At 42.0% G+C, this 19957-nt stretch overlaps 1 protein-coding gene across 2 annotated transcripts in view; it reads right to left on the bottom strand.

Annotated features, from left to right (window-relative positions):
• ARHGAP18 (Rho GTPase activating protein 18) overlaps nucleotides 1-19957 on the bottom strand; it is a 149622-nt gene that overhangs the window by 37724 nt on the left and 91941 nt on the right. For both annotated transcript variants that reach the window (XM_040350413.1, XM_040350414.1), the window contains exons 2-5: nucleotides 13344-13540; nucleotides 11793-12028; nucleotides 9056-9131; nucleotides 3678-3841 (exon numbers count right to left, since the gene is read on the bottom strand). In XM_040350413.1, the coding sequence (XP_040206347.1) occupies nucleotides 3678-3841; nucleotides 9056-9131; nucleotides 11793-12028; nucleotides 13344-13540 (673 nt within the window). The remainder of the gene's footprint in view (nucleotides 1-3677; nucleotides 3842-9055; nucleotides 9132-11792; nucleotides 12029-13343; nucleotides 13541-19957) is intronic.

A 19957-nucleotide genomic window follows, 5' to 3' on the forward strand; every position in this document is an offset into this window, starting at 1 on the left:
CTCTCCCCCTCCCCTCACTTCCAGGTCTAATTGGCTTTGCTGGGGCACCGGGAGTCATTGGCTCCCAGTGCTGTTAATCAAAGCCAGTGACAAGAGTGTGGGGGATGGTGCCGAGTCCCACTGTCTGTGTCAATGGATGCAGCAGTGGGGCTCGGGAGCGAGCACGCACGAAGCAGCTTCCTGTGGAGGCAATGGACGGAGAGGAGGGGCCAGGAGCTCCAGCAGGGGAATAGCGAAGAGGAGGTTTGTGGCTACTGTGTGCAATTGCGCAGAGCAGGTAAGTATAGACATGTTTGTTATTTAGGGGGGGAAAAAAATTACTTTTACAATCCCTTTAAGGCAAGTAAACATTTCAATAATATTAACCTCTTGGCACCGGCTGCATGCAAATATTTATGTTCATTCGTGCAAATGCACCTTGTGCGCTCCCAGCACAGTTACTGGCGGTTAACAGAACGCACATGATCACTACTTGCGATCAGGAGCTTTCCAATCATATGACTGCCATGACAGCCAATCACGACCATCGCATGTAACGCCGCGTATTTTGCCGTGATTAGGTTACTTTTTTTTTTTTCACAAAGAATTGCCATTGATGTCTATGGCCGAAAGCCAATGCCACCTGAAAAAAAGCGTCCGGGACTTGTTTTCAGGCGGCAGGTGTATGGCGTTTATGAGATGTGAACCATCTCATAGACATCAATGGCAATTCTCCCCTCCAGCGGCACGGGCGTCGGGCGTTTTGTCGCCAAGGTGTGAATGGAGCCTAAAGGGCCAGGAGGCGCCTGCACATAGAGGTGAAAGATGCATTGCATTTTTATCAGAATTAGCCAAAGAAATGGTTTCAGCTTTTCCTGGCACTCCTCTAAGATTTACAGTTCCTTAAATGTTTGGAATGATAACATGGAGCCAATAAAAAAAAATGTAAAGCAAATAAAGATGCAAAAAAGAAAAAGAAATGAAAATTCAGTAACAGATTGCATAATAACAACTTTATATTATTTTTAAATGAGGCCTATAATGTGTGGGTCAAAGTACCTCCATCCCTAATTGCAGAGAACAAAGAGGATTGGGACTTTAAATGAAGCATGCAACAGTGGAAGCAAATGACACGGTATGTCTGTAAAAAAAAAATCACTTCACAATACATAGATAAAATATTAAATACATGTATATACGCATGCATTGAAGAGGGCATAGTGGTACATAATAACTTGCCATAGACCAATTTCCTAAGACCAAGTTGACATAGTATAGAATACATCATGGTAAAGATGCCATGTAGTCAAACGTATTTATAGGTAAAATTCTGGATAATGAACACATGAATGTAGCATCTGAAGCTCAATGCGTTTCATGGTTCACTGCCGCTTATCAGGAGCAGATGCAGAAGAAGTGTCTAAAAAAGTATATGGGTAAACAATGAGTCCGACTTATTAAAGAAAAAGGGCAAGGAGGAATAATGAAGCATCCACCTATACCTACAACCTGGCTATGAACATGGAGTATGGCAGCGAGCACCAAAGATAAAGTGGGGGCATAATCTGGCACGGAGCTGAGGCAGTACAGCAGCGGGGAGTCATGAAAGGAAAGATGTAACTGGAAGGTGGTCCCCACCAGACAATCAATGGTGGTACATTGTGGATTGTTGATTACCATGACATCTGTGAACAAATGTGAAATTATGTGCATTTGTAAATGTTACATTTCTGTTAAAGTGATTGATCCTGTGCTTGTCCTACAAGTTGATGAAATGTGTGCAAGAAAATGCATACTGTGATGGTGGGTGAAACCAAAACGTGGATAGAAAACAGTGTGGGAATAAATCTAGCAGAGTAACAAAGTAGTATTGGGTGTGCCCCAACGAGAGGGAAGAATGGGTGGGGAATTTAAAAATAACTAAACCTAAAAAAAAGGGTGGTATTAAGACAGAAAAGAACTACCATGGGTGTGAATAACAAATCTAAGGACAATGCACACGAGCTAGATGATGCCACGATTTCATCTTTGGTGCTCGCTGCCATACTCCATAGCCATAGTCAGCTTGTAAGTATAGGTGGATGTTTCATTATTCCTCCTTCCCCTTTTTCTTTAATTAGTCTGACTCATTGTTTACCCATATACTTTTTAGACACTTCTTCCGCATCTTCTCCTGATGAGTGGCAGTGAGCCATGAAACGTGTTGAGCTTCAGATGCTACATCCATGTGTTTATTATCCAGAATTTCACCTTTAAATAGGTTTGACTACATGGCATTTTTACTATGATGTATTCCACAATATGTCAACTTGGTGCTATTCCACAATATGCCCCTTTCAATGCATGACTATATATACATTTATTATTTTATCTATTTGTATTGTGAATTAACCACTTCACATGAACTTATGCAACAAATTATATATATATATATATATATATATATATATATATATATATATATATATATATATATATATATATATATATATATATATATATATATATATATATATATATATATATTTATATATTTTACAGACATACCGTGTCATTTGCTTCCAATGTTGCATGCTTCATTTAAAGTCCCAATCCTCTGTTTATATTGTTAACAGACACACTAACAAACATTAGAACAATTGCCATTAACAGTGTCCATGTGCTGCATACACATACACTGTGGGGTTGATTTACTAAAGGCAAATAGACTGTGCACTTTGCAAGTACAGTTGCTCCAGAGCTTAGAAAAGGAGGGGAAGTTCTGCTGAATTCTGTCATCCAATGATGTGCAAAAATGCTATTTTTTTTTCCTTGCATGCGATTGGATATTGTTTGAAAAGTGAAGCTTTGTTTCATTTTCTAAGCTTTGGAGCAACTACACTGTATATAAGTCGGATGTTTGTGACTAAGTGACTGACTGTATATTATAATAAAAAGATGGTCAACTACTTGTTACGCAAAGATGTACCAATAACCTAGACCTTGAAGCGGGGGTTCACCCTAAAAAAAAAATGCCTTTACTTTATTTTTTTCCGCTGTACTAACAGTTTAATCCGTTAGTTAAGTTTCAGAGTAGGCGTTCCTATGAAGGAGGGGAACATGATTGACGGCCGGCTATGGCACGTCACGCTTCCCGAAAATAGCCGAAATAGGACTTGGCTCTTCATGGCGCCTGCGCAGTCAGCTCCTAGTCTTTGCGCAGGCGCCGTATAGCGCCATGAAGAGCAGAGTCCTACTCTGGCTATTTTCGGGAAGCGTGACGTGCCATAGCCAGCCGTCAATCATGTTCCCCTCTTCATAGGAACGCCTACTCCCCGCGGGTGTCTAAAACGAAACTAATGGATTAAACTGAGTACAGCGGTAAAAAAATAAATAAAGGCATACTGTAGCTGACGCTAGTATGCTGCATGGCATGGTAGAAAGTTGTTTTTTAGGGTGAACCTCCGCTTTGAGATTACATTTTGTATATGTGGAATGAACACCCAAAATGGAAAATTTGTGCGCAAGGTAACCACAGTGAACAGACATGAGCAACTAGCAATCGAGTATGGAAGATCCTGTATCCAAATGTACTTGGGTCTAGGTATATCACTTGCTTGTGGGGAATCCACAAACTAGATGAAGCTCACAATATTCCTGAAAAAGAGGTTGTAGAACCATGATACATGTAAGCATTCGCATAACAAAGGTCAACTTACTGGTAACAAGGTGTCATCTTCCTTCTCATTTCTGACTCCAGAAAACTCATTGACATTAGAAGCCTGCTCAGCAAATGAAATTTCCAGATTGATATCAGTCTCAGGAAGAGGCACATCTTCGGTTGGGCTCAATTGTCTTTTTGAATCTTGAGCTGGTATACTACCTAGATGATATCGCATCACAAAAACTTTAGTTTGATGTGCATTTTGTACAAATTACACACATACCTCCTACCAGCTGTTGTTACAAACCCTGGACACCTGTGCAAACATATTAATATTGGCAATACAGTGGCATGACATTGCTGCCCAAGTAATGCAACCTGCTGTGCAGGAAACCATTCTGTTCCGATTGCAGGCTCCGACATTTCTGTGGGTTCATGTGAACTGGATGGTAGGCACTCCAAGAAAGCCTCTCTGTCCTTTCCTCCAGGGCAGTTATTTTTAATTTTAGGCAGATGTTTCAGGGCAGTCTCTTTCTTGACCAAGGGCAGTGTCTAAGGCCTCGTACAGACGAGGGGACATGTTCGATGAAAACGGTCCGCGGACCATTTTCATCGGACATGTCCGCTCGGAGATTTTGGTCTGATGCTTGTACACACCATCAAACCAAAATCCCCGCAGACAGAGAACGCGGTGACGTATACGACACCGACGTTCTCTGACGCGGAAGTTCACTTCGACGTCATGCGCGGGTTCTCGGGCCAGCGGACGTGTTCGATGAGTCATACTGACCATCGGACATTTCCAGCGGACATGGTTCCAGCGGACATGTTTCTTAGCATGCTAAGAAACAGTTGTCCGCTGGAAACCTGTCCGGTTGGCTGGAAAATTGTCCGGTCGGCCCTACACACGACCGAACATGTCCGCGGGAACTGGTCCGCGGACCAGTTTCAGCAGACATGTTCGGTCGTGTGTACGAGGCCTTACACAACAGGCCTATTAAATAAAACATATTCTGAAAGAAATAATTGTAGGCTGCCAATGATGGCCTCTCTTGCTGAACATTTTAGTAGGCTTACTTCCTAAACTGTGACTGTCATAGTTTTGTGATTTATGGATGTCTAAAGGGCAGTTGCACACCGCTTTTTTCATTGCCTTTAAAGCCGTCTCACTATGGGGAGATCAGTTACACTCTTGTTTCTACAGTTTGAGCCCATAATCACATTCCTTCAATCTTTAGCTAGAAGTAAAAACTATAGGCAAGAAATGTCAAAGTAAAGAGGGAAGGCACACATAGTAAATGCTTACTGTCTTTTTTATTGAACTGGCATAAAACATGGTCAAAAGCTTTAAAATGCTTTAGGCTTCCAATTAAGTCAAATGCCTAACAAAGAAGATAGTGATAATTTTTCTGGTGTGCAATCCTTCCCCACTATAGAGCTGGTTGGAAACTAGCCAGATCAGCACCCAAACTATGCCCTAGGGATGCAAAGTGGACCAAGATAAAGTTGGGTTACTGTTTTCTGCTTCTATAGGCAAGGAAGGATAGCATGTTAAAATAAAAAATAAGTGAAGCACAATATCATTAATGTCTATCAATCTATCTATGTCTAATCTATGTCTATGTGGAAGACCACCACCACTCCAACTCTGACTGTATGGGTCTCATTGGTCAATGATATCATGCGCATGGAGGAGATGATCGCCTTAGACAATGATACATTTCATAAATTTAAGTCCCTCTAGCTTCTCTGGATAGATTACTCTACTTCTGATTCCCTGAAAGCGAGGTTGGAATCCTACGGTCAGCCTGGATGTGTCTCGTAAATCTGCTATGTGGGGCTCTGACATCTTGGTCTGCCCAGCACCCCCTACCTCCCGTCCCCTTCCCGCAGTTGACCTGCATACCCTCTTCCGTCCTTCCCCCCTCGTCTTCTTCATCCGCTACCCCCCCCCCCCCCCCCCCGTTTTTTTCCCCTTTTATTCTTCTCCTCCTCCTCTCTTTCTCTTGCTTTCCTCTGTGCCTGTCTCTTCCTTATTTCTATTTTGTGCACGGATATGTTTTTCCAGATTCTGATATTTAATAATGTAAACTGTTTTGACTTCACTGTATACCTTGTGGGATGATTATTTGCACCCTTCTAGGGGATGGACGCGGTTTTCTACTCACCATGTAATCCCTTTTATTGATTCTATGTAATTGTCCTCTGTGCCTTGCTCATGTCATGGTATTTTGTTTTCTCAAATATGTTAATAAAAATATATTCGACTCTAATCTATGTCCATCAATCCCTCCACCGGCTGTAAGATGGGCGCTTACCAGATCGGATGGACCCCTGAATTACCTGGAAGTCAAACACGCTTTTTCTCCAGAGGAGAAGAATAATAAGAGATCCCCAGCGCTCCAGTTAAAGCGGGAGTTCACCCAATTAGTTATTTTTTTTTCTTTTCCCCTTAGATTCCTGCTCGTTTTGTCTAAGGGAATCGGCTAGTTGTTATAAAATATGAGCCGTACTTACCGTTTTCGAGATGCATCTTCTCCGTCGCTTCCGGGTATGGGTCTTCGGGAGCGGGCGTTCCTTCTTGATTGACAGGCTTCCGACGGTCGCATCCATCACGTCACTAGTAGCCGAAAGAAGCCGAACGTCGGTGCGGCTCTATACTGCGCCTGCGCACCGACGTTCGGCTTCTTTCGGAAAATCGTGACGCGATGGATGCGACTGTCGGAAGCCGCTCGGAAGACTGTCAATCAAAATAGGAACGCCCAGTCCCGCAGCCCATACCCGGAAGCGGCGGAAAAGATGCATCTCGTAAACGGTAAGTACGGATCATATTTTAAAACAACTAGCCGATTCCCCTAGACAAAACGAGCATGAAACGAAGGGGAAAAAGGGTCATGTGCGGGTGAACCTCCGCTTTAATTAGGAAAAGCCAAACCGGATACATAAAATAAGACAATCCAAGTGTTCTCCTTTAAAAAAAAAACATCATCAATTGCAGCCTCACTGTGCCCAACGCCGCCACTTTGCCCCATCAAATGCCGCCACTGTGCCCAAAATAATTTGCCACTGTGAACTGGCACTTACCCTATCTCGGTGGCAGGACATGCAGCGGATGATGGTGGCGAGCTGTGGGACTTTGCAGCGGGTCAGACAGCGGCTCCTGTGTCCCACATGCATCTCCTCTCCTCCACCTCTTCAGATGATGGGTATCAGACCTGCGCTACCTGACTGGTGGAGAGGTGGTTCAGTTTTAGAAAAGCGAATATTCATTTGCTTTTCTGACACACCTGGGTGGACTCCGAGCGCAATGCTTTGGGCTCTGAGTTCACCTTTTTTGAAGCCTATTAGAGCCTATGGCTCTAATCAGGTGCTTCAAAAATACACCCCAGCCGCTGTAATTATAGCACCTGACGTCCGAAAAGGGGCCAGACGCCTGCAATGCATTAATCTATCCATTAGTCATAGAGGGGGGTGGCTGGAGAGAGGGGGCAGTGCCCTACGCCCTTAATAGACGCACTGCCACTGTTGTAGACCCCTCTGCCAAGATTGAGGGGATTCTCTGGCCACTCTAGGAGTTACAGAGTTACGAGACCTGGTTCCTCCCTGTCAATTCAAGAAAGCCACATTTGTTGCATTGTCAAAAAGGATCTGGGTCTCTTTCCCTGATCCTCTTTAAACACTCATAGGGCTTCCCTGACCACCAGGAGTTCCCTGAAGTTGGAAGAAGAGACCCTCTGAAACTGGTTCTAGGCTCCCTGGGCCCGTAGTTCCTCTAGATGGGCCCCCCCCAACTCCAGGCACTCGAATCGGTCGTCACCCTAAGAGGTTGAAGCTGGGTCCTAAAATGACCCCCCCTCAAACCTCTCAGGACTGAGCCACCACTTTAGTGACTTTTACCTCCCCTGGAGGTCATAAAGCAGGAGATTCCGGACTGGTTGTAGACCAATAGGACTGGTGCAATCCCCTGGAGCTGGAGGTGAAAAATCACCTCAGCGAGAATCTTTGTGAAGACTCTCGGGCTGGCCACCAGTCCAAAGGGCAGGGCACAAAACTGCCAGTGCTGGACTTCAAGTTCTGTGAGAAAAGCAAAGCATAGCAAGCCCTGATGTTCTGAACAACAGGTGATGTGAAGATATGCATCCTTTAGGACCATGAAGGCTTCCTTCAAGAGATGCTTTCTGACAGTATACACACTTTCCATATGAAATTTCTTGTACCGTATGAACCTGTTTAGTCTTTTTAAGTTTATTAAAAGACAGAATTTCCCAGAAGGATTTGGGAGCACAAAAACGTGAGAATAAAACCCTTGTCTGTGTTGTTCCACTGGAACTGGCAATATGAACCCCTGCTCTGCCACCTGCCTGATGCTCTCTAGGAGGCCTACCGCTTTGTTGGTCTTTGGGTAGTCTAGTTAGAAGGAAACTTGAAGGGGTACAGAGAAAAGCTCCAGCTTGTAGCCTTCTCTTATGAGTTGTAAGATGTGGGGGCTTTGAGTGATCTTCTCTCACCGAGCAGAACTGTGACAGTCCCCCACACCCCCGTAGACCCTTTGTTGGCAGGTTTTGGGCCGGAAAAGAGGAGACTTCCCTTTTGCTGGCACCGACGCCCCAATTCTTGCCTTCCTTCTTATTCCTGAATTAGTTAATACTTTTTTTTTAAGCTTCATAGGAAACTTCTTGCCCTTCTCCATAGACCTAGATAGGGTCTGGTCTAAACCTGTGCCAAGGGAGCCTTTGAATGGCAGACCACATAACTGTCTTTGACGTGTGGTCCCCATCTCAGGTCTTTACCCACAAGGCCCTCCTGGCAGAGTTTAGGAGGGCAGCAGACTTTTGCGGTTGTATGCACCGTTTCAACTGCAGCGTCTGCCAAGTAGGCCACCACTCTACCAATCACCTCCAAGTTGTCTATGACCTGTTTGGACTTGGAAGTTTGCAACACATCATCTATTAACTTGGTCACCCATATTTCTGCATTCCTGGTCACGCAGACCGACTTATACTAAAAATGGGGCGATTGGCCGGCGGGCCGGACTTTGGACATGCCTGTCTTTATTGCTTGTGTATCCTGTCAGGTGGGATCAGTCATCTCTCAGGGTGCCGTCCTGGAAGACAACTTGAGAAATCAACATAAAATCTAGAAGTTCACATCTGAATACTTGTTCTGGAAAAGGAACTTAAATAATCAGAGCTGGTGGGTCAGCATATTAGCCATGTAACTAACTCTAGGTAGTAACGGCAGCCTTAATGTTTCTTCCATAATTGATTTCCTTTAATGGGATTTTAACAATCTAAATAAAATAATGGAGGCATCTATAAATTTGCTTATTATTAACTTACACAAATTGACAAAGAACACTTTTTTTTGGGATGTTGAAATCACAAATATGCTTACTGTGGGAGACTGAAAAATATAATGCAATGTTCAACATACCTTCTGATTTTTCTTGAGGTTCTTCTTGTGCTACTTCACTTGTTTTGGCAGACTGAAGCTCATTTAAACCGTCATCCTAAAATGTGTACATAATAGCAATATCAGTCTTAATTCTATGAATGCGATTCAGTACAATATTACAGAGCAATGGAAATGCATATCTGAATATACATTTTCAGAGGGGTAAACAATTAACAAGTGACTTGCCAAGACACAAATAAGAGAAACTAAAATGATAAAAAAAAAAAATGAAGTAAATCTGTCAGAAAACAATTCTAACTGCTCATAAAAGGTTTCATGATGAAGTGATACGTAGACATATGAAATTATATAAAATATCTCACATTTTCCTGTAAAGTTCCTCCTCTAGCTTCCTGTTGGTTAGTTAGGTAACCCATCACTTAAAGGGCCCAATAGAGAGGCTTATGTGTTAGATTTGCATATAACTTTAGCTTTTTTTTATATGTACCAACAATCATTTAGAGATATGGTTTTCACTTTAGGTAAACTCTACCTTTTTTGCTTTAAACTCTCCTGAGAAGTAGCATAGTAAATGGTCCATCAGTGGTAAAGCGAAATCCTACACTTGGGAGCACACACCTGTGTCTCTAGTCAAGTAGGCAGATTCTTTGCAGAACCATTAGATTACACGACAAAAAAGATTTGTGACCATCTCATTTAGATTGTACTATCATGGGTGCAATTTAAAAGAACTCTGCAGAAGGAAATATACATGCTGGCACTAATGTACCTGATTGCACTAACTTTATTTGAGATCCAAGCAAGAGAGATGCCACTGATAGATACCCCTGGAGCTCAGGAAGTGAGCACTGTAACTACAAACACTAAAAATGGGACAACCAACCTTGGAGGTCTTTTGGCTTGTCGCCATATCCCACAATCTTAATAAATTATGATTGAGTGCTACGCAACGACTAGAGAGATTCACAGAGACTAGAAAATGGGCACTACCATTAAGACAACAAGTAGTATAATATCAAATTCTGGAGTTGTGGCCTCAGGTTCATGCCAGGACTGTGGAGCTGAAGCACTACAAGGACGACCCCTTGGGTATTATTTGCACAGGATTAGCCTGCATTTTAACTTTTACTAGACAGAGTGGGGTTAAAGAATGGCCCTGCTTCACCCAAATATACGGTGTACTAGAAACAATAAAGCCCACAGAGTAACAGAGGAGGACATGTTCCCCCTTTTTTGCCCAACAAAGATATTTTCTTATTTAATAACTCCTAGTGTGTATTAAAGTTTATAATGATGCTGTGCACAGGATAATAAGAACTACAAGCCACCAAACAGGACTATAACTTTAAAATAGGTGTGAACATTTTAACAACTGTGACACAGATGATCATGCAAGGTCATTAATATTTGCTTTAATGAAATGGGCAAATCATTTTGTCAGTAACAGTGGCTTTGAGATGAATGCCTTTCAACGACGACAATAAGGTAATTATTAGCTCATTCACATGGATATGTTTGCCACATTGGTGGAAGAGAGTTGAGTTGTCGTTATTAGCGCATTCACATGGATGGATTGTGCCACATTGGTCGAAGCGAGTTGAGTTGCCTTTCACGTAAAATGATATCTAGGATACTGTACATACTCACATTCAAGGATGTCCTTTAAATAGAAGGTTCATTGTGACTGGAGAAAAGGAAAAGTGGAAGTTTTGCCCACTGATCAATTACATTTTCATTCATTTTATAAACACAGCTGTAATGTGGTTAGTTGCAATGCACGGCACAGACAGTCGGTATTAACAATTGATGAAACATAAGTCCCAATCTGCTTGCATTGATGAATTTTTTCAATTACCTCTTATGCTCACACATATAGGGCTTGATTTACTAAAAGGCAAATAATAGACTGTACACTTTTGTAATGGCAGTAGCACTCATTTTCCCAGGAGCTTCGTGAATATGGTGAAGCTTTACTAAAATCAACCCTATAAAGTACCGGAACTGTATACTGTATACTGTATTTGTAATTACAAATTAAAGTAGAACATTAGTTCGGTTTTGTAGATCGTGCTATAATCTCTGCATAGCTTTCATTTTAGGGTAGTTTTCTACTGGGGAGACTACCCCTATCTACTTGTGTGGTTACTGTGAAGTGAATGGAACATAAACAAACATCCAGGATACTAACAGCAAAAAGGAACATGTTTTAGTAGAATAGGAAATTAGTAAGGGAAAGTCTCCCTACGACTGCACATCTGGTACAGTACAGATGTGCGGTCATAGGGAGACTTTCCTTCACACTGAGCGATCATAGGAGCCGGGACAAGCTCCTTCCAAAATCAGCACTGCCAGCAGTGGATACCTAGGACTCGTACCCCTTCCAGAGAGCCTGAGCGGCACACGTAACAGATCTTTTGGGTCAAAGAAAATTATTAGAACCTCTGTTAGGCTTTTATTGCTGTCTGTGCTCATTTGGGTGACGACTCTAGGCCATGAAATAAGGGCAATGCTCTCCAGCAAGTTAAACACAGTTGGAGGTTCGACCCCTTCTTACTCTATTCAAAACGAAAGGAATAGTGAATTTCCAAATTAACCGTAAGCATAACAGTTTGGGCGACCTGCTGATATTCATTTCAATTTTCAGCATACATTTTAAAGGGTTCAAACAGCTTTTAGCACTATGATAAAGTATGATAAAGTAATGTCAAGAGGACCATCTAGCCACAAGCAGTTAAGTACAGCAGCTTGCACATACTTTTTCTTTTGAGCCTGCTGGCTGCTTGAATACATCCCTGACATCAGGAATCTGATGATGCTTGTTTTTTTTCCTTAACGTCTGTCTGACAGTATCGATTCGTTTTTGGACAGCTGCAGACTGAGTCCTGGTTAAAGTGGATAAGAGCACCATGCTCTCCTGAGAATCAGCGGAACCCTCGCCAAATAGAATGGACAGCCCAGCTTCCTTGAGCCATTCTTCTTCTTCTTCTCCCTCTGAAAAGACAACACATGCCAAGCCTGAAAACATGAAGGGGTTTCATTTCACAGTTCAATAAAAAGTAAACACCCACTGACTCCAAAACAGTTATAATTCTCATGCAACAGAACTACATGAAAATGTCAGCTATTCCCAAAGTGCTATTTTAAACAATCAAATACAGACGGTTTCAGTAATTCCCCCCCATGTGAAGGAATGAAAAACACAGGAATGTGATGTATCAGTATTAAGTGGCTGTTTTTTTTTTCTAACCCTACTGTTTTAAACAGAATGCTAGAAGTGTTGCTCCCTCTAGATGTATAGAAAATAAATGTTTGTTGTTGCCGCCAATCAAAGAAGACTGCACTAATTTTATAGCAATATTTAAATTGTTTTTAGGTCTCTAACCACTGCTTATTTATCTTATTTTTTGGAATGATTTGTGCTTTAGCAAACCATTACGGTGCGTTTTTAACACAATAATATGCATTGTGCTAAGGCAGCCCATTCATTATGAAAAGACAAATGCCAATTAAAAAGAAAAAAGGAAGAAAAAAACATTTGCCTTATGTCCAAACTTCCAGCCAACACTGAGTTTTCCATTGACATTCCTAGGCCTTCTGCAGGAAGGCAGGGAAAGCAGGGAAAGCAGGGAAAGCAGAGGTTCCTAATACTTTTCTCAATGGGCCGGATATGGTTATAAATGTTCAGTTCTCAATACAGCAAGGGGCGGATATGGTTATAAGATGCCGCATGATGGCCAGTGCTTTTCTCAAAGGGGCGGATGTGATATCGAACAGCGCCTTTCAAAAAAGCACTGGCCATCATAGAGCACTGGCCATCGTGCCTCTAACCATATCCGCTCCTTTCAGAAAACCATCCGTCCCTTGCTGTATAGAGCAAGCGGAGAGTGGCGTGTATAACCAGCCCCGAGCATCGTGAGAGAGCGCCGTGTTTATTGCGCATGCTCCATCTACAGCTGACGAACAGCTGTTCTGCCTCGTAGATTTCCGTTGGCTCGGATTGCGCCTATGGACCCTTTTCGAGAGGGGAACCATATCGTTAGAACACCGGGATCCCAGAAAAAGGCCCAGTGATGTCAATGGCACATACAGGAAGCGGCCATACATGGTGCAAATTTCCCACCTGCAGGGGGGGGGGGGGGACACCCATTTGTTTAGTTGTGAATTATCAATGCTCTTTTTTACACAAAGTCATAAAATGGGTAGCAACAGCAGATCTTTTGTTCATTTATTGTTAAAGATACAAAAGATGACTCTTTACCATCTCAAGAGTTCTGGTATGCAAGATTAGATTGAATCAATTTCTTACCATCTGACTCCTTAACAACAACATCCTGTTTCTCTTGACTATTATCAGTGCTCTTCTGGATATTCTCTACTTCAGTCCAATAGTCATCCAGAGAAAGTTCATCTAATGAATCTTGTGATCCAGACCGGTTAAATGATACTTTATCAAGGCTAGGATTTCCATTTCCATGATTCATTGTATACTGCCCAGTTCTGCGGCTGCAAGACAACAGAAACTATTTTGAGTTTAAAAAGGACAACTCACATACAGTAATAGTAACTTTTTTCTTAACTACTAATCCAAACACAGAGCAGACAAAACAAATTTACAACAGCTGTACACCCAACAATGAGAGGCATTTAAAAAACTTACATACATACAAAAGTACGGTATATTCTTATTCCAGATAAATAACATTTCTCCTTTATCAGATACACATCTTCAAAACTTTTAAAGTCTAGGGTATTATACTGTTGAAACATTTATAGAACAAGTACAGCCAAAACTTGTTTGGCTGTACTTTTCCTGTGGATCACAGGAATGTAGATAATTTTGCACTCCTGTGACCCGTTTTTCAGCAGACAGCAGGCTGAAGCCCGCTGTCGGCTAACGTCACAGAGCCGGTCCAGGCTCAGGAAAGATCATGACCATATGGTCAGGATCTGCCCACATGCCTGGACTGACACCCATCTCAGCCTCTCAGTGAGCCGCTGAGAGCCTGAGCCGGCTGCTCCCACACCCTCCACAGTCCAGCGCTCCAGGGAGCATGGGGAAGCAGAGTGGAGAGCGCTGACTGACAGTCACTAACTCTCTGCTCAGGGAGCACTGAGAACCGAGCTTTCAACAGTGATCTATTGCTCGCTTCTCAGCCTTAGAGCCAGTGGGGGACAAATGCAGCATCAGATTGATGCTGCATCCATCGAGGCGAGTATATTTTACAAGAAAAAAATAAAAACACCTTTTAAGCTATCCCTTTTTTCTTTTATCAGAAAGCCCTTCCTGGAGAGAAAGACAGCTGTTCTCACACAGAATGCATAGGTCTGGATCTCCCCGTTTTATTGGAGCACTAGGCCGGAGAGGCATTGGACTGCTGAGTTCTGCACTCTGTAGGACAGGAGCGGTCCAGCTCTTAAGTGTGCTGTCAACACAGGGTAGTTTTGCCCAATACAAAAGTACACACATTGTAAAAAAAAAAAAAAATGAAAAGCTGCAATTAGGGGTTTAAAAATCTATTTTCTGTCTAACCACAATCGCAACACTTCCTAAAATAAAAAAAAAGCATGCAGGGGAAATAACCTAGTGCTGACACCCTCCATTCTCCAGGAAACACTGACAAATGCAAAGGCAGGTTTGAGCCTGAAGTCATCCTAGCCATCTGTGTTATTATCTGACCACTGTATTATGTCCAAATTTTGTGTGTTAAATATATTTCTAGTTGTTTTTCCCCCCCACATATATCAAAATGAAAGTGGTACTAAAGGCAATTATTAAAATAAAATAATAAACATGTTATACTCCCCTACTCTGTGCCATGGTTTTGCATAGAGCGGTCTCCCACCAGCGAAACTGGCTCCTCCTCTCCTCAATGTGTCCCCATAGCAAGTCGCTTGCTTTGGGGGTACATTTGCATTCTTGCCCTTGAGCTGTGTGCATCTATGGACATGTGCTTCACAGACACGCAGCACAGCCTGGCCCCGCTTCCTCCTGACAGCAGTAGGAGCCTTGTGAGTGAGCAGTTGGAGTGTGCGAAGAGGAAGAGACAAAATAAGAGAACCATGGTATTTAGGGAGGACAACAAGCTATAAAAGTTTATCTTAATGCAAAAAAAAAAAAAAAAAAAGTTTGTGATTCTACACTTTAAGCCCTGGTTCACATTGATGCAATCTGGCATGAGATTTAACATGTCGAATTGCATGCCTAATCAGCGGCAATTGCTGGCAGCGGCACCATCCGAATCAGTGCGACGCCGCATTTGCGTCACCCCGTCGATTCCCGCACAGATGTCTCTGAAATCGCCTCCCGAAATCGGGACTGACATGCGGGAATGAAATTGTGCGAGTTCAGCTGAATCAGGGCTAAAGTGGAGATAACAGATTACATATAACTTCTTAATAATTAAACTTTATAGCCAAAAAAGGAAGGAAACTGTAAACAATTTAACAGTTATCAAAATTAACAAAAATTAAAGACCATGCCTTTGTTGTCACTTTTTGTAACAATATAGTATTTTTTTGCCAGAAAATTTCTTAGAACCTCCAAACATTATATATTTTTTTTAAAGCAGAGGCCCTAGAGAATAAATTGTTGGGTTTTTACTGTAATTATAGTTACACAAGACGAGTTAGACCAAGTGTGCTTCATAAACTCGTCACTCAAGGACACTTTGTCATTAAGGAAATATTTCCGTTAGAATGTTTCAACATTCCGAGGTGATCTTTGCAGGTTATCAGATAATGAAGTAAATACACATGTATTGTGCTAGTACAGGATGTAATGAAGCATAAAAACGATGTAAAGTTGTTTAAACATTTATGAAATCAAAGATGCAAAAGATAGGTGGCGGCCATTTTTTCGGGTGATTTAAGAGTACTCTGCCCCTAAAAGCAAATGCTTCATTATTATAAACATCTTAAAGTCACAAACGTCAAATGATGAGCTAATGAATTTGCTTATCTAGCAAACTGATAAAAGCACCACATTGAGATTTTGATTTGCTTTAAAATTTCCAGAAAAACTAGTTTTGCAAATTAATGAAATTAAATTAATTAATGAATTCTGCTTGTGTAATTTCTGAATTGAAAGGGTGGGGGGGATCTGTATGCAAATACGTAAACAAATCAAATGTATGAATTTTCCATTCCATTCCATTCTCCATGTGCATTACGGTGTTAAAACCCACATTTTAATGTGTATTAAAGTTTTTATAAAACCCCAACAATTGACTTCTCTTATTTTCTCCATTCTGGTCACTGCAATAGCTGTGAGTGAGTGAGTGAGTGAGTGAATGAATAACTTATATAGCGCTACAAATGAGAACTGAATCGCCTCAAGGCGCTTGGCATCCATTTTGCTTCTATTTAGCCTTAAGAAAAGATGGGTCTTGAGTTTTTTCCTGAAGGCCCTGTGATTCTCTTACGTTTGGATATGAGTTGGTAATGAGTTCCACAGTTGAGGTCCTTGGACTGCAAATCTTCGTTCTCCTTTGCTCTTGTAGCGGGCCATGGGGATTTGTAGTAGATTTTGTTTAGCTGATCGGAGAACGCGATTGGGGTTGTGGTATTTTATTTTTTCACATAAATATTGGGGGGCGATGCCTTGTACACATTGTGCCTTGAATGTGATTCGGTCCTTGATGGGCAGCCAATGGAGGGACCTCAGGGAGGGGGAAATTGATTCCCAGGGTTTTTTCCCCTGTTACCAGTCGCGCTGCCGTATTCTGGACAACTTGTAGACGGGCAATCTGGTATTTTGCGAGACCTAGGTACAGGGAGTTAGCATAGTCGAGCTTGGAGTTTATTAGTATTCCTACCACTACTTCGTAGACGCAGGAGATGGTGAGACCCGCTGACTACTGACCCAATTTGAGCATCCATTGTCATGTCGGAGTCAAAAATAGACTTTTGACTTTGGTGCTAGGAGTAATGGTCTGTCCAAATATGGGCGGGGCAACCATGTCATCCCAGCAGATCTCTTTGTGTTTGCATGGACCAGAAGGAGTTCTGTTTTTGATCCATTGAGTTTAAGGTGACTCTCCGTCATCCAGTTGTCTATCAAAGTGAGGCTGTCGCTATCTTCTGCAATCTGCTCAGGTTCCATGTGAGTGTCTGCCCCACTATACACTGACCACAGGGGGTTGCCCACCCGATTCCTCCATCATCTATAGAAACTTGTATTTTTTTCAATTAATTAAATACAAAGCATGCTATGCCTGGACAAGGTGGAGATCATGACATCACCATCCCTCATCTCCATGTCGTTCAGAGAGCAACTTATACTCATAAAAAATAAAATAAAATAAAAAAATAGAAACTTAGAAGGCATTCTATTAATAGAGTCAGAGCTGAGTGAGCGACCCACTGTGGTCAGTGTGCAGTGGGGCTGCCGCTGCATAGCACCTCATTAGGACCTGAAGACTGAGGCCATCATTTAATACAGTGATTTTCAGCTTTTACCTGCCATCCATCAGGTATAAGTAATGCACACTTACATTGTGCCACACTGGACCTAGTGCAATACAGATCATTCTTGTAGTTCAGCTCTAAGTCAATGCATAAGAACACATGGTATGTGTTCACACAGATAGTTATGCTCTGTGTGATGTGTTGTGCTGCCAAAAAAATAAAAAATAAAAAATAAAAGTGCACGAAGACATGTTATTTTGGCCATTAATAATAAATGGGATGCCTTAACACAACACTCGTCAACACAAAATAATGGACATGCAAAGCTGTGAATAGGCCCTTTGTGTTTCACTGCCATTACAGCAATAGTGAAAGTTCAATACTGTTGTTTTTGTTTTTTTCTAAAAAACAGAATGTAGTCACTTGAAATCACTAAACAGATTTAAAATGGGCTTACAAATAAAAATCTGCCATTGTTTCCAGATACCATAACTCACTTATATATCTGTAAAAATCTAATTTTGGCATACAACAATGCTAGATGGTAATTAATATTAAGTAGTAAACATTTTTTTTTTTTGTATGCTTACATGTGGGCAGCAATGGGAAGGGTTCTTAATGCACCGATTATTTCAGCTCATTATCATCATTGTTTTCCCATTATTATCCACTGGAGGAAGGAATTCCAAGAAGAAGCAAGAACTTACTTACAAGAAAGAAAATGGAGCCTTTCAGATGAAGACAGACAGCAAGATTTGTGAAAATATAACTTACTCTAGCCACTTAAGGACTGAGCCTCCTTCTGGGATTTGGTGTTTACAAGTTAAAAACATTTTTTTTGCAAGAAAATTACTCAGAACCCCAAAACATTATATATACACATTTTTTTCTAACACCCTAGAGAATAAAATGGCGGCCATTGCAATACTTTGTCACACCGTATTTGCACAGCGGTCTTGCAAGTGCACTTTGTTTTGGAAAAAAAAATACTTTTTGGAATTAAAAAATACACAGTAAAGTTAGCCCACTTTTTGTTATATTGTGAAACATAATGCTACGCCAAGTAAATTGATACCCAACATGTCACTCTTCAAAGTTGCGCCCGCTAGTGGAATGGTGACAAACCTTTACCCTTAAAAATCTCCATAGGCGAACGTTTAAAAAAAAAATTCTACAGGTTGCATGTTTGAGTTACAGAGGAGCTCTAGGGCTAGAATTATTGCTCTTGCTCCATCGATCGTGGCGATACCTCACATGTGTGGTTTGAACATCGTTTTCATATGCAGGCGCTGTTCACGTATGTGTTCGCTTCTTAAAAAAAAAAAAATTGGGTCACTTGTATTACTATTACAAGGAATGTAAACATCCCTTGTAATAGAAAAAGCATGACCGGGCCTTTTTTTAAAATGAGATCTGGGGTCAAAAAGACTTCAGATCTCAAAATTAAAACTAAAATGCAATAAAATTTATTTTTTATGTCATTCTAAAAAATATGGCCCTTTAAGAGCATTGGGCAGAAGCAACGTTTTGACGTCGCTTCCGCCCTGCAGTGATATGGAGACAGGTGGGGGCCATCTTCCCCTCACTCGTCTCCAGGCCAGTGACAGGGAAGGATCCGATCACCTCTATCGCTGCCGACGGCTCCGGTAAGCGGCGGAGGGCATCGAACAGCGGCGGGAGGGGGGGCCCTCTCACCGCCGATAAAAGTGATCTTGCAGCGTATCCGCCGCACAGATTACTTTTATCTGAAAGAGGACCACCCACTCTTAGAGGGTACCAGGGTTATGGTAGCTAGCTTCTACCATAACAACAGTATTCCTCTTCAAACTAGCAAAGTATAACGACAGCGGGCGGTCCGTAAGTGGCTAGTTTACAAAACTCATGAAATGGTATAAAAACAACAACAACACACACACAATCTCATAAGAAAACATGCACTGCTGAAGCCGTCGTTCACATGCTGTGTACTGGAGAGGAGACAGGGCCATCTCCCAGGATTGTCTGGTGTAGGGGGTAATTAAACTATGCCCTGTGTCAGTGAGTGGAATATTGCCTCATCAATTAGAGTAGGTGGGAGGAATGTTGCCCCATTAGTGGTTTCGGTGGGAGAAAAAGTGCCCCATTGGTGAGAATAATGCCCATTGGTGGTGTCAGTGGGAGTCAGGGGAGGAATAGTTCCCAAAAAAAGAGTAGCAGGCAACCTCTGTACTCCAGCTGTGGTTAAACTACAAATCTTATCACCCCTCTGCCTCTGATTGTCAGGGTCTTGCAATGTCTCATGGGACTTGTAGTTTCACCACAGCTGGAGGGCCAAGGTTGCCTACCCCTAAGATAAAGGAAATCAAAGGGCCACAGCCAACCCCCCCCCCTCCCCCAACAGTTTGGAGACCATTGGCATATGCTGTCAGAAGTTAGCAGAGGAATGAGAGATCAGACTAAAATTACACTACGTTCTTTGTTTGGATAAAAGCAAGTACACACTATAGAAGGATACAACCACTTTAAATAAAAGTA

Source organism: Rana temporaria, chromosome 4, assembly GCF_905171775.1.
Source record: "Rana temporaria chromosome 4, aRanTem1.1, whole genome shotgun sequence".
NCBI classification, from domain to species: domain Eukaryota; kingdom Metazoa; phylum Chordata; class Amphibia; order Anura; family Ranidae; genus Rana; species Rana temporaria.